The following is a 14,128-nucleotide window of genomic DNA, read 5'->3' as shown; positions in this document are numbered from 1 at the left end:
CGACTCGAGAAGTTGAAAATAGAGAGTAAAAACCAAACTTTAGCATTTTAGTACGTTAATTTGATATTTTTATCATTTTCTTGATAAGTGAGCATAGCAATCTTTAAAAATTCCCCAAAAATCGACAAATGAATTTCAGCACCTAAAAATTTCGCTGGTGGTGTATTTTGGAGTCATCTTCAAATTTCCTTTTATTTGGTTCAATATATGGAATAAAGGGATGTTAAATTCGAATTCATTCATTATAAAACTATCTTTCGGACTTTGCACAACACAATCTGTACCAAGTCGACCACTTTGTCCGAACCCTCCGGATCATGGTACAAACCAAGCCCGATGAAAAAGGAATATTCACGTTTGGTCCGGACACTTCGGAGATGGTACAAAATCAGCTGTACCATCTCCGAATTGTACAATTTCGGACTTAGTCCATAACACATAAATATGCTTGAAAAGGAGAAAAAAAGCCTCTTCCACTAAAAAAAAATAATGAAGTGATATGTGCCCAAATGAAAGAAGGACACAATAAGAGCACGAATATAAGCTTAGAAAATTATTAATTTTTGCCATAAAAAAATAGGGTTTCAAAGTAAAAACCGGACTTGAGGGACGAGGGAGGATTCTCACCTTAATCCCCCCTTAAAACCGGTCCCGGTACTCGTTTATTGGATGAAATTCACAACTAGCTTTTCGTGGCATGCATTCAAAATCTGTATAAGTTGCCTATTTACTATAAACTAAAGGGATAAATGTTATGGGTTCCTTTTCACATTTTTTGTTACTTCGAAAAATTTAGAAGATGTTACAAAATTTATGCAATTAAATAGAAAAATATGAAGTAACAATAATATTTGAAATAGGTAGTCTTATATTTATTGAGATGTTTTATGTAAGCTCCTTAAATACTTACCTAAATAAGAAATTTAACGGATAACATTTTTGGGATCTGTTTAGGTAGGTACCTACGTATTTCAAAAAAGGCATTTCAATCAGCACCGAGAAAAAGCGAAATCCCCCCCCCCCCTTTGAGTAAAAATTAATTGTTCTAGAATTATTCGAAAGTGACCTTGTAACCTAAAGTTTTGCGAGAATTTCAAATTTTTTGACCGAAGTGTTTTTTTGAGTATTTCTGAAAAATTTTGAGCTCAAGACTGAGTCATGAGTTTCAGAATTTTAAAAAAAATCTTACGCAATCTATCAAGTTTATTTCGAAAGAAATTCAAATATCTCAACGAAAATCTTAGGTACTTATTTGTGGAATTTAAAAGAGTGTTGAGCCCAAAATTAGGTCATTTTTTTCATTTTTTTCAAAAAATTATCCCGTGAATTATCAAAATAGATTAAAGTTTAGAAGGTACAAAAGGTACAAAAGGTACTTCATTTCTTATTGCTTCAATTTTCAAATTATAAAATATTTAAACCTGCTTCTCAAATTCATACAGGTACCTATCCAATACCCATAAAGGACGTAAAACTTGAGCGGGAAGTTCTAAATAAAACATAGGTGCCTAGCTTAATTACATAAATTTATCCAACAAACCAGAAAGATATACCCAGTGCCGAGTTATGGCCTATTCTATAATAAGTGCTGTTGCATTAGGTCATAAAAAAAAGCATCCTTTAAATTAGGTACCCAACGTTTTTATGTAGATAACAATAAAACCAACAACTTTTAAAGTTACTGCCATCAACGTAATAAAAAAAAAAAATCAGTCCATTCCAAATAAGTAGGTAACCTGAATGAAGGATGTGAACTGCAGTCAGTTTTTAGAATTTCTGCGTGAAAATAAAATGCTTTATTATGTGTTATTCGTGTTGATAGGCATTGCAGGGGATGTTGCTAGTAATGAATCAGAAGCACCGAGAACAAAAATAAAGCAGGGAGAAATTATAGGAACAACTTATTTAACGTATTCTGGTAGAAAAGTGTGGGGATTTTATGGATTACCTTTCGCTGCACCTCCTGTAAAAGAACGCCGTTTCGAAGTAATTATAACGATCGTTATAACACCAATAAGTATAGATATAATAAGGTTTCAAAGTGTTTACAGCCTACTTGATAAAAATAATTAAATTATCCATAGCCTCCTTATCCACCCGAACCATGGGATAAGCCCAAAATTGCAACCAACAAATCAGATTTCTGCGTTCAGTTAGAATTTGCAGCCCCAGCTGTTTCCACTGGTAACGAAGACTGCCTTTATTTGGATGTTTACACGCCAAAAGTAAGTCTGTAATTTATACTTAAGCATATTTTTAGCGTTGTGGATGATTTTTTTAAAAAATGGTAATAGTAAGTACCTACCTATTTCATCGTTTTTTTTTCGTTATGTGTTTGGGCATATCAAGGTTCCAAAAGATGGAAAATGTGATAAACTACTCCCAGTTTTGGTTCATTTTCACTCCAGCTCAGCATTTTTCTTTTCTGGAACCCCGCAGGAAGCTTACTACTTGTTAGATAAACATGACGCTGTATTTGTAACAATTAATTACAGGCTGGGCATTTTTGGTAATCATGCTTCTGAAGTCATTTTTCATTCGAATGCAAACCAACCTGATCGAATTAATTTTTAGGTTATCTTACAACTGGTGACGATGTCGTCCCTGGGAATAACGCATTTAAAGACCAGGTCATGTCGCTGAAATGGGTGCAAGAAAACATTAGATCATTTTGTGGTGATCCAAACTTGGTAACTGCAGAAGGAATATCGGAAGGGGCTAAGGGTGCATCATTACTCATGCTTTCTCCACTTGGCAAAGGTAAGATGCAATAGTATAGCCCTGTAACCGGACTCCCTTCATCCCCCCTCCTCAGTTCCTGCCTCGTTGATATTTGAAACGGGTGTCCCATAAAATCATGGATTTGATACGTACCTATATACTATTACGCAGATTTTTCGTCAAAATTTCATGCTTCCCTCTCCCAACCTCATCAAATGATTAAAAATCGGTGAAATATTGGTCAAATAACATCCCCTTCGGCAGAGGGGTACAGGAAGTGACTGTATAAATATACTGTTGCGAACTCGAGCTATACCTACTCAAAAATTGACTTTAGAACATCTGTTTTGGCCAACATTTATAGAAGGCTGCAAAATGGATCATAATAAACTACTATCAAACTTGACCCCATGAAAATCTTGTCTGAAGAAACATAAGTTGTATAAGTAAGTCCAAGAAACAGCATTTTTGGGGTCGTTGTTGTAGTTGCACTCCTTTGCAGGAGATGAGGGTAGGGAGATAAGGGTAGAGGCACCAAACATGGACCACTTTTTTTTTAGGATTGCCACTTGAAAACTGTTGGGGGTAGAAACCTCCACAAAGGCTTAAAACTTCAGTGGTGAAGGTCAACTTCAAGTATGTACCTATGTTTTTTTTATTGTTGAGAGTGACAAGTGTCAAAATGACAGGTCAAAATTTTGGACACCTAATATGGACCACCTATAAAATTTTAAAATAAACATACTTATTTTTTAAAACGTCATATTTATTTGTACCTAGAAATGAACAAAAAAACATATTCTAAGCAGTTCACGTCAATTTTGAATATTTTTTTAAATTGTTGAATGACAAGTGTCAAAATGACAGATCAAAATTTTGGATGACTAGTATGGAGCACCTAATGAATTTCAAAATAAACACATTTTTACGTTTCAAAATATCATATTTATTTGTGGAAATGAACAAAAAGAAGTACATATTTCAAGCATTCCCCTTTTTAGCGACTGTAAGAAATTACGAAAATGAGTAGGTAAAAAAAATTCAATATCATAGGTGATCTATAGTCCGTCCAAAATAAGATCGTCAAAACAATCAAAGAGACGTTCACACATTTGCTCATCGCCACGCAGAACTTCGTTCATTTGATGCCTGTATTTTGTCACGCACTTTTTCGTTGCGCAGTGTGAATCGAGGTAATCGCTTTTCCCCTCGGTATGCCGAATTGTCTACTGCAGTTTGATTATTTTGACGATCTTATTTTGGACGGACTATATATTAGCGCACCTCATAAAAAAAAACTTTGCACTAAAAATTTCTGTATATACCCTCATTTCTAGCAAAAACTGATCACTCCAGCAGAAACTACGAGTACATCCTTTTTTCATTTTGTACGTTACTTTCAACATTACACCATTGAGCAACTGTGATAGGTAGAGTGTTGAGGTTTGCAGGGCTCGATAGCAAATTCAACGTTAAATTTTTTGATATGGCTAATAACTGCACCAGATGAATAGGAAGAGTTGTACCAAGCAAAATAATTGGAAAAACGTGTTCAAGAATTGGCATTTTTTTGTTTTTGTAAAAAACCTAAAAAAAATTTTCATTATGACATATCCTTTTCATCAATTACCTTGAATTGAAAAAGTGTGATATTTTTGGTACTGCAAACCTCCCCCCCCGCCTCCTCTCTATCTCAATTTGTAAAAAAGTTTCACCACTTTCAATGCTGAACAAAAACTTGGAAAAATTTAAAAATTTCATTTTTTTAAAACTCTCATTTAAAGATCTGTTGCAGTTATTAGCCACATTGAAAAGTTCTACAAGAAATTTGCTATCTAGCCCAGCAAACCTCAATTTTTAACAGTTCATTTAATGATTTAACTGATCACACCTCGCTATTTCATAGAATAGGTAACTAGATTCTTCATACATTACCTAGATGAAGTATGAACAATTTACTTGCATCAAGTACATTTTCGTTGATGTATGAAATATCTAGCTATTTCATACATTACCTGGAGTGAACACATTAACAGTAACATAGGTATATTTTAATAAAAGTTGAAAAACACACTGAAAAAGATTTTCAGTTTCTCAAAACAGTTTTTTGTAAATTTCTCAGCGAGTTTTGACTTTACAGTTGTAATTTTTGTCTCATTTGTTTTTTTTGGTGAAAAATACATCAGAAAACTTTTTTCCTAACAGATTGCGCTAATTACTGACGAGAACAGACGCTGGTCAATATTGCAGAGTGGTCCATATTGCGGACTGGTCCATAATTGGTGCCCTTACTTACCCTCAGCTCAGCGTAATATACTTCCATCTACTATATTAGCCAGTTTCTAGCATATCTGTATCTGATAGTTTCTTTCAGGGTCTTAGCTCTTAGGTAGGTACAGGGAAAATTGGCTGGTGAGTTTTTTGTTAACAGTTCTGATCGTTTCCTCCCTCTTGCCATTACAAAGGCCTTACATTCCAGGTTGCGATGTTGATGTTGTTCCACCTTGTTTTGACTCCGCATATTCTTTGCACCCTATCCGGCTCTCTTGGCGGATGAGGATCAGCCTGATGACAGAGATATAGGGCCATTGCTAAATTGATGTCCATATAATTCTAGGGAAATGTAATGGTGTTAGGGTTTACTCCCTTAGCCAAATTTTCCAGTTTTGAGGCGCTGGTGTTTGCCTTCTCACTCTGAAGCTCTTGTGCTTGTCTGGGGCTGGAATGAGTGAGTTGTTGGTGTTCTGCAGCTCTTATGCATTCTTGTTCTTAATCCATATTTATGTAGATGGTGTGGCCTTCGGCTTGCCACTCCTCCCCGTCATTCCACTAACTGGAGAATTCTGCTTTTGCCATGTTTATCAATTCCAAGTTCATCAAACAGCAACATGTTACCACCCCGCCCAACGATGGACGCGCAGAATACAGCTGGGACTGGCTCCTCTTGATGACCCGAGCTACTACCTAGAGACTACCTCTATAGCAAAAACAACCTGTGCCCTCGCTAGGCTTTCTTGGGGTATTTTTGAGGGAGAAAAAAATGCAAAATCCTGAGTTGAAAAAACTCAAATTTAAGACACCCCCTCCCTTGGATCTTGAAAGCAATGACATCTTCAACTCACCGGGGTTGAATAATATGAAAATAACACCGATGAATGGTCTCGTGACCAAATTTTTAAAAAATGGGTGGGGGGAATCCCTCTTCGAACCCTCTTGTGAGTCCTGTGCCTCTCCTATGGGGTTTGGCGAATGACCCTCATATTCAAATTGGGAAGGGGGGGATCCTTATGCATTGTACCAAATTTTTATACCCCAAAAATTGCAATTGGCCACTGGGCTGTATGGAAAGGAGGAGAGGAGGTAAGTATTTTATTATTTTTCAAAATAAATAGTTATTCCTTAATTTAATTCCACCTGACAGCTGTTCCTGAACAGGAAAAAATTATACGTCTAATATGATTTATTCTCAGGCCTATTTCATCGTGTAATTGCGTCCAGTTTCAATAGTTTCACTATCATCGCTTTTCACGCTGAAGGAAAGGAACTTGCTAAGACGGTCGCTAATCAGTTAAATTGCCCAACTAAAAATTCCAAAGAAATGGTTGAATGTTTAAAACTAAAAAATTCGTACATATTTTTTGACCTTGAATTGCAGTTTCGAGTGAGTATATATACATATAACACCTAGCCTATTTTTTAACCTATTGATTTGCTCAGAACATTTCTAATAGAATAGCTGTATCTACTACTCTTATTTTGTATTTCTAGAAATTATTTATTTTACCGCTTGAAGTCTACGGAAGTACTATAGAAATATGCCACAAAGGTGCATTGTTGTCAAAAACACCTATAAAAGCTCTTGCTGATGGAGACTTAGCTCAGAATGTGCCAATTCTCCATATAGAAACGGAGTATGAAGGGAATATATTGGCTTGTATGTAAACATGTATCGAAAATGACGTCACCTATTTTAAAATTATTGATGTTTAATAACTCGAATTTACAAAGTTGGTTTTCTTTTTAGATTTCATGGCTGTTCCTGGCTTGATGGAAGTTATGGACTTGACTTACAGAAAAAATTTGAAATACATGTTGGATTTTTATCATACGATGCCACCTCATCTTTTTAAAAACACTTCCGAAGCAATTAAACAAGAGTATTTTGGAGATGGCTTAATGTCACTTAATGAACGTGGTTTCAAGTCTGTAAGTACCTAAGTACATATAGCTAATTGAATTAAAAATCAAAACAGGTTATTGGTTGTATGTACTTAAGTACATATGTGTTTTGATTTGTTGTTTGAACGAATCGTCAATGGTAGGTAAGTATTGTTGCTTATAACATGAATTGTCCATCATTTTTCATAACTCAAGTCTGACATTTCGTTGATCGAATAATATGAATTTTAAAATTCAAAATCAGATACGTACCTATACCTATCTATCTTTTTATTAAAATATTAATAATCAAAAATCATGAAATTTAACTGCATAAATCGTTTGGAAATTCATTAAAAAAAAGAATTGATTGAATATTTCAAAAATGTCTTTTAGATGGTAACTGATGCGCTTATTTCTGAAGGATCATACACACAATGGCTACAATTTGCCAAACATTCTAATATGCCAGTGTATAATTTTCGCGATTGCTACCGAGGCGTGTTCAGCACCAGCATATTTCTTTCACTTGTACAGTCGAATAAAGATTATGGTAAGTGATTTTGTTGTGAAACCATCCAACGAAATCTATCCATTTAATGGAAATATACCTATCTATAATAATTTTATCCTTTGTTTTTTGTAGGCGCTTCTCACACCGATGCCAGTTTATATGTTATTTTCGATAGTGCGTTTGATAAGAAAATACGTTTAAGTAAAAAAGATAAAGCCATGGTAGATTTCATGACAGAATTGTACTATTCCTTCATGGTTGATGGGTTGGTATAGTAAACTTTTAAAATTTTTACAAAATTTGATTACAGACAGATTGAAATTCATCATAAGACCTACCTACTGTATAAACACTACCTCAAGATTATGAATAATTTTTCATCTGTTTCAGTAAACCTTCAGTTGCTGATAAGTTAGGCTGGTTGCCACAACCCAAAACCGGAGATGAGGCTTATTATTTGCAGTTTGAAAATCCTTATCGTATGTATTTGAAAAAAAATGACAACTACGGTAACCGTAAATTTTGGCACTCGCTGCCAATTCAGAAATATTACGGATTCCCGGATGACTTTTGCGAACTTGAGAGTACAAAAACGGCGAGTACGAATAATGGACGAGATAAAAACAACGAGAACAAGAAACCTGAACTGAAACAAGATGAAAAAGAAAAAGAGCAATACGATCAGCAAGTATCATGTGATAGAAACCAAGAAGAAAAAATGCAACGTCTACATAACCAAGAGAAGTGGCAGAATCATCATAGTAAAGAAGATGAGTTGCACCAACAATAAGTACAGGTGTACCAAATACATCACCAGCAAGATTAGCAGAATTTGAAACATTTGAAAGAATGGAAAAAATCTTACGAGAAACCTCATTCGAAGGCATAAAAATGTATTTTTACTATCCTCAATCGATTCAAAAAAGTAGGTACCTACATACTTTTTGAAAAATACATAGCTGAAAAATAACAATTATTATAAACCTGCACACGATTTGAATGTTTCTGTTTGTTTGTTTGTTTTCTTGTTTTTTTGTTTTAAATTAATAAGTATGTACCTAACTTGAGGTATTCTATCATCAGAAATGAATTTTTTATAAGCTGGTTTATTTTTTTCTTTAAAAAAATACTTAATAGTCTAATAAAACAGCTGCATTAAAAATCTTTTTTCAAGTCTATGCTGCAGCTTTCAGATTTTTTTTTGTAAAATGTAAAAAAATTGTCTAAAATGAGTAGGTAGGGGTATTAAAGACCAAACAATTGTGTATTTTAAAAACGACTTGTTTCATTGTTTTATAGCCGGATTCGGATTGAAAATTTTTTCTCGGATAGCCCATGGTATGTTTTTGCAGGGGCATTCATTATCAATTTATCAACGAAAAAATAACAATCTGTTCAAAATTAAAATCAATGCAAAGTACAAACAATACACACAAACAATTTATTTAGTTTTTCATTACCAAACTAAATGACACAAAAAATAAATACATGATTATTAAAACGCATAATTCTAATTACACAATAAAATAAAATAAAAAAAATAACACACATGAAAAATATGGTATGAGGACAAAAAAAAAGAAACATTGAGCAAACGAAATTCGTAACAGAATATCTCACCAAACATACGATTCGGTGTTGTCACATTATAATAGAAATAATCAAAATGATTTCGTTCGATAGGTACAAAAAATGAATAAAAAAACATAATTCGCGTAATTACCATTTTTTTTACACTTTACCGGTATTCGCGCGATCAAAAAAAGACTCGAAATATAAAAATGAAATAAATAAGTAAATAAATAAGAAGAATTAAAAAAAAAAAATTAAAAACTTAGGACTTGAAAATGAAAGAAAATCAGTCTAAAAAAACATATGCGTTTCGTTCTTTCTTTTCATATTTACAAGATATTAAAAATAATTGACTATTTATGAAGTTGGAACACGATTTACAAAATGTGAAACGCATCGCCGTTGATTTTCATACATGTCGGTAATTAATATTATTTTAAACACAATCACATTCGAATGAAAAAAAAAATTATAAAAAATAGAAAAAAAACACATTATAAATCGACATAGGTAATCTTACAAATACACTTAAAATGCTTCGAAAAATTCGTTCGTTTCAGTATAAAAATATCTGGTAACTATAATATTAACAAAACGTCTGAAAATATGAATCTCAATTTACTTATAAATTCACGAAGTACTGAAAAAAATGAAAAAAAAACTTATAAAAATTACATTAAATAAATGCCAGTAGAGTCGTTTTCTGGTTTCGTTCGATTAAAAATCCCTCTTTCGAATTGTCATTTAAGCTTAGAAAAAAAAACACGTAGACTTGAACGCGATCACAAATTGTTACAAAAAAACAGACTTAGACTGTCAACAAACTTTCTTCGTCACTTTAGTGAAAACCTGGAAATGAATAATAATAAAAAAAGAGTCAATTTAAGATCTGATTGAAAAAAAAAACACAAATTGAATATCTCTGGAGACCTCACCTGTTCTAAACTGGTCTGTTGAATAGAGTAATCTTCGATTAAAGCTAATTTTTTGGCCGTTTCCATGGCCGAGAAAACACTCGAACATGAAATATTTATTGGAATGTGGAACAGTATCATACCTTCGAATTCTTCGTGAACTGAACTTCCTACAAATTTACAAAAAAGAAATGAAAATGTACGAGAAATAACAAATGATTTAGTCGTAAATGCCTACTATCGAATAAATCTGCAACCGAAATCACACGCACGTACCTGTTAAATTACTAGATATGAAAACTTTGATATTTTGTTGTTTATTGGGAGGAAATTTGACGTGTAATTTGTAACCGGAAGCGAATTTATTTTTAAGATGTTGAACCGAGCCTAAACACCGTATTTCACCTTCAACCATAATGGCTAATCTGGTACATAAGACTTCGCATTCTTCTAAACTGTAATAATTAAAACGAACGTGTTAACTTTTACGTCGTTAGGCCTTTAGAGAGATGTTTAAATGTGCTTAGACATTTACAGTATCCTATTATTTCGTTTCATTTACCTGTGGGTAGTAATGATGATACATTTCCCTCTTTCTCGTTCTTCTTTTATTACATTCCACAAATGCCTTCGAGCTTCTGGATCCATACCGGACGTAGGCTCGTCTAATAATATAACCGGCGGGTCGCCGATCATCGCAATGGCAGTGCTTAATTTTCGCTGATTTCCACCACTATTATTCGAATAATTCGTATTTTGAGATTAAATTTTCATACACGAATTGAGAAATTTAGCAATTGAAAATATTTTGCTGCTCACCTGTTTCTACCAGCTTCAACGTCTAAAAATTTATAAAAAACTAATCGCTGCGAGAGCTGCGAAATGACTAAGTCGTGCTCGTCTTTTGGTATTCCTCGAAGGGTACAGAACATTTTCATAGTTTCTCGACAAGTTAGTTTTTCTAGTAAAGCGTCTTGTTGCGGACAATAACCGATTACTTTTCGTACCTGGATCAAAGTATTCATATTATTTTTAATTGTTTGTGAAAATTTGAAGAAAATAAAGAAGAAAGCTGAAATTAATTCCTCATAATTTGCAAATTTCATGAAAAATTACTCGTAATGGGAAAAAATAACAGGTCTTTACTCGAGAACTTTTTTCTACAATTTATAAATAGCAAGAGACTCATATTTTTAATTTTTTTTTTCTTCTGAAAAACTCGATGCCAATTTACGATTTTAATTTTTACTTCTCTAATATTAATAGGTAAGTCAAGTTAAAATGTTAATCATTTTGGGTACCTTCGATCTTTCTCGTACAATATCCATCGAGCAAATGTCAATTGATCCGCTTGTCATATCAATTTTAGTAGTCAACATTTTAAACGTCGTAGTTTTACCAGCTCCATTGGATCCAAGAAGGGCAAAACATTCGTGAGTATGTAAAGCTAAATTCAACGATTTCACGGCGGTAAAGTTGCCATATTTTTTGGTAACATTTCTATTGAAAAAAAAAAGATTAAAAATCAATAAACTATATACAGTAGTAGGTACTTATAGGTACTTAGAATTGAACGAAATGGGCACACTTACTTCATTATCACAATATGATCCAATTTAGAGGATTTTTCGACGATAATTTTCTCAGACGTTACATCTGCGTCATCGAACATGGTGCACAGTTTGAGTTCAGTTTCAATATCTGAAATCGATTGAATTTTTCAAAAAATGTTCCAGCTAATAATTATACTTCGATAAAATAAGCCAAAATGAAGCAGTAGGGTACTTACTCGTGCCAGGATTCTTTCTCATATTATGTGTCCAATATTTATATATGATGCTATATAACTTTTTCAATTTATGTTTTATATTTTCTAAACTCAAAAGCGTGAGATTGAACACTAAACCGATGATGAAAAGTGTGAATAAATTCCTCCCAATTCCAGGTTTTTTCCAAGCAAAATTTCCAGGATAATCGAGACCTTTAAAAATACATCAAACAATTACAAGATACTCGTGTTTTATTAGCATTACTTCATCAATGGAGAATAATATAAATTAGGGAAGTATCTACCTTTATTTCTGTAAATTGCTTTTTGACCATGATTCAGGTAAATGTTTTTCAACCCTTGGCATAAAATGTAATGTGGGAACCACGTCATCACAGATTCCACACTGTTCGCCTCGTCCACCAAAAACAAAGGCCTGATTTCCAGGATTAACACAATCACAAATATACTGCATCCTGAACAAAAAATAAAAAAATTATGGCCTAACTATACATATATTGTTGTATTTTTATATTATTTACTTCAAAGTTACGGCCATACCAGTTAAAATTCCGAGCAAAGAAGTCTTCATAAAAGCAATGGAAGGTTTAGTAAATAAATACGAAGCCAAATTCACCACAGGAATGATTGCCCAAACGTATGATGCCAACAATACAGCAACTTGAACTGAAATAACATAAAAAAATATGTTTTAAAATATTGGTCTGGACGAGGAGTCAATAGTTCCAAGTATCCAGCTGATATTTTAAAAATGATATAAACTATATGAGTGAGTAACTAACTAGGTATCTAAATATTTTGTTCCAATTTTTCATTCAAAAATTATACTTGGCAACGTTGTATGTATATATGCGTATTATATGTACTTTTTCACGAGTCACTGGAGTCGCCCAAATTCCTTACAGTATTCGACACCTTTTTTATACCAAAATGTAGAATCAAAACAGATAAAATTTTTGCAAACAAATCACTCAAATTAAATCAAACTGCGCACATTCTACGACAAATTTGAAATTTTCAAACAAAACCTAAACTTGACAACGTCGCATTGGAATGGATCACGAAATAAAAACGTTTGAAAATTTTGATCAAATTTAGGGGATCGAGAACTTCATTCTGAGTTGAAATTTACTCAAAAATTTTTGTAGCTCTGGACATGCTTCTGAGGGGGGGGGGGAAACATGGGTCCTCAAAAAAGGGGACATTTTTTAAAAATTCGTGGTTTTTTCGCTTTAATCTTTACACCACTAATTTTGGGAAAAATTGTCTGGTTCCGAAACATTGTATGTATTTGAGATTCTGCGCCGAACTAGACCATTGCCAACGAAATCCAAGACCACTTTTAGGATTCCATTGTGTGGTTGAAAAATTTGAAAATTTCTTATTTGTGGGGGAAATGGTTTTTTGAAAATGTTCTCTTTTGAAATATTTTACATTTAATTTATCAAGCAGAAACATCAAAAGATATAATTTCTGAAAGTGGGTAAATAATAAATATTTTGGAATGCAGTGATGCCAATTGTTTGGTCATTATTGCCAATTTTAAAAAATTAAGAAAAATAGCCAAAAATATCTCGAATTTTATCAGTATGTTTCTTGAAATTCACAATTCAAAATGAAGATCTCTACTGAATTTGGTCCAAATCCTCCAATTTTTCTACATTTACGTGAATCAAGTTGCCTATCTATCACTACGAGGAGACCACCAACGACCAAAATATCCCCACGTTGATAAAATTGCCTACTCAATCCCCTAGTGAGCCTGTTCCGCTGATAATTTTCGTGCAAATGATTACACAAAGTACGGAACATTGTAACGATACATGCATAAAACGAACATACGGGTTCAGTACCAAGCTGTTCGTTGTCGGAGAATGCGGCATCTTGATGATAGAACAAATACGCTATGATGATGAACATCGATATCATATACATGAACGAATCCCATAACACCGAAGCACTCCAGTACGCAGACGGCTTGACACCGGAAATAAATTGCAAATGCTTAGCTCCGGTTTCTTGTTCTTTCATAATAAGCACGATGAACGTAGCGCAGATGAAGGCGTGCGCGAAACCGGTATTGAAACCCATTTGGAATCCGAAATTACTACCGCCTTCTAATTTCTTGATCTGTGTAACAGAACGAATATTTTAAAATATTAGTCAACTTACGTCTTACTTGTACTTTCGTTAGAAGAAGGTAAAAAAAATACTTACTTTTTCTTCCGGCACGTATGGTAAAGGTTGATTGACAAAAGTGAGCGAATATTTTTCGCCACTGACTGTTTTTATGATCGCGTTTTGGATGGTAGATAAGGCCGTTGCAAATGAGTGAAATGGTTGGTTGTTGAAATGAAGTCTGATTAAATTATTATTGAATTTGTTATCGATTTCGGCTCCGAATATGTAACGTTCGTTGATCACTTCTAATCGATCTTTGTACTAGAATAAAATTAGGTT

At 33.5% G+C, this 14,128-nt stretch overlaps 2 protein-coding genes across 4 annotated transcripts in view; one reads left to right on the top strand and one right to left on the bottom strand.

Annotated features, from left to right (window-relative positions):
* The first annotated feature begins 1,704 nt into the window (after positions 1–1,704).
* LOC135841512 (esterase E4-like) lies at positions 1,705–8,387 on the top strand. The gene is made up of 10 exons (XM_065358504.1): positions 1,705–1,986; positions 2,085–2,225; positions 2,350–2,509; positions 2,575–2,760; positions 6,192–6,382; positions 6,490–6,655; positions 6,746–6,927; positions 7,276–7,432; positions 7,526–7,658; positions 7,784–8,387. The coding sequence occupies exons 1-10, from the start codon at positions 1,741–1,743 to the stop codon at positions 8,181–8,183; spliced, it is 1,962 nt and encodes a 653-aa protein (XP_065214576.1). The 5' UTR covers positions 1,705–1,740; the 3' UTR covers positions 8,184–8,387.
* Positions 8,388–8,811: 424 nt separating this feature from the next.
* The window catches only part of LOC135841511 (phospholipid-transporting ATPase ABCA3-like), a 101,995-nt gene continuing 96,678 nt past the window's right edge, over positions 8,812–14,128 (bottom strand). For all 3 annotated transcript variants that reach the window (XM_065358502.1, XM_065358500.1, XM_065358501.1), the window contains exons 18-29: positions 13,886–14,110; positions 13,522–13,798; positions 12,209–12,334; positions 11,953–12,123; positions 11,669–11,860; positions 11,472–11,580; positions 11,181–11,379; positions 10,699–10,886; positions 10,442–10,612; positions 10,156–10,334; positions 9,901–10,049; positions 8,812–9,814 (exon numbers count right to left, since the gene is read on the bottom strand). In XM_065358502.1, the coding sequence (XP_065214574.1) occupies positions 9,782–9,814; positions 9,901–10,049; positions 10,156–10,334; positions 10,442–10,612; positions 10,699–10,886; positions 11,181–11,379; positions 11,472–11,580; positions 11,669–11,860; positions 11,953–12,123; positions 12,209–12,334; positions 13,522–13,798; positions 13,886–14,110 (2,019 nt within the window). In that variant the 3' untranslated portion in view covers positions 8,812–9,781. The remainder of the gene's footprint in view (positions 9,815–9,900; positions 10,050–10,155; positions 10,335–10,441; positions 10,613–10,698; positions 10,887–11,180; positions 11,380–11,471; positions 11,581–11,668; positions 11,861–11,952; positions 12,124–12,208; positions 12,335–13,521; positions 13,799–13,885; positions 14,111–14,128) is intronic.

Source organism: Planococcus citri, chromosome 3, assembly GCF_950023065.1.
Source record: "Planococcus citri chromosome 3, ihPlaCitr1.1, whole genome shotgun sequence".
NCBI lineage: Eukaryota > Metazoa > Arthropoda > Insecta > Hemiptera > Pseudococcidae > Planococcus > Planococcus citri.
Note: the sequence above shows the minus strand (reverse complement) of the source record. Positions and strands in the feature narration are given on the sequence as shown.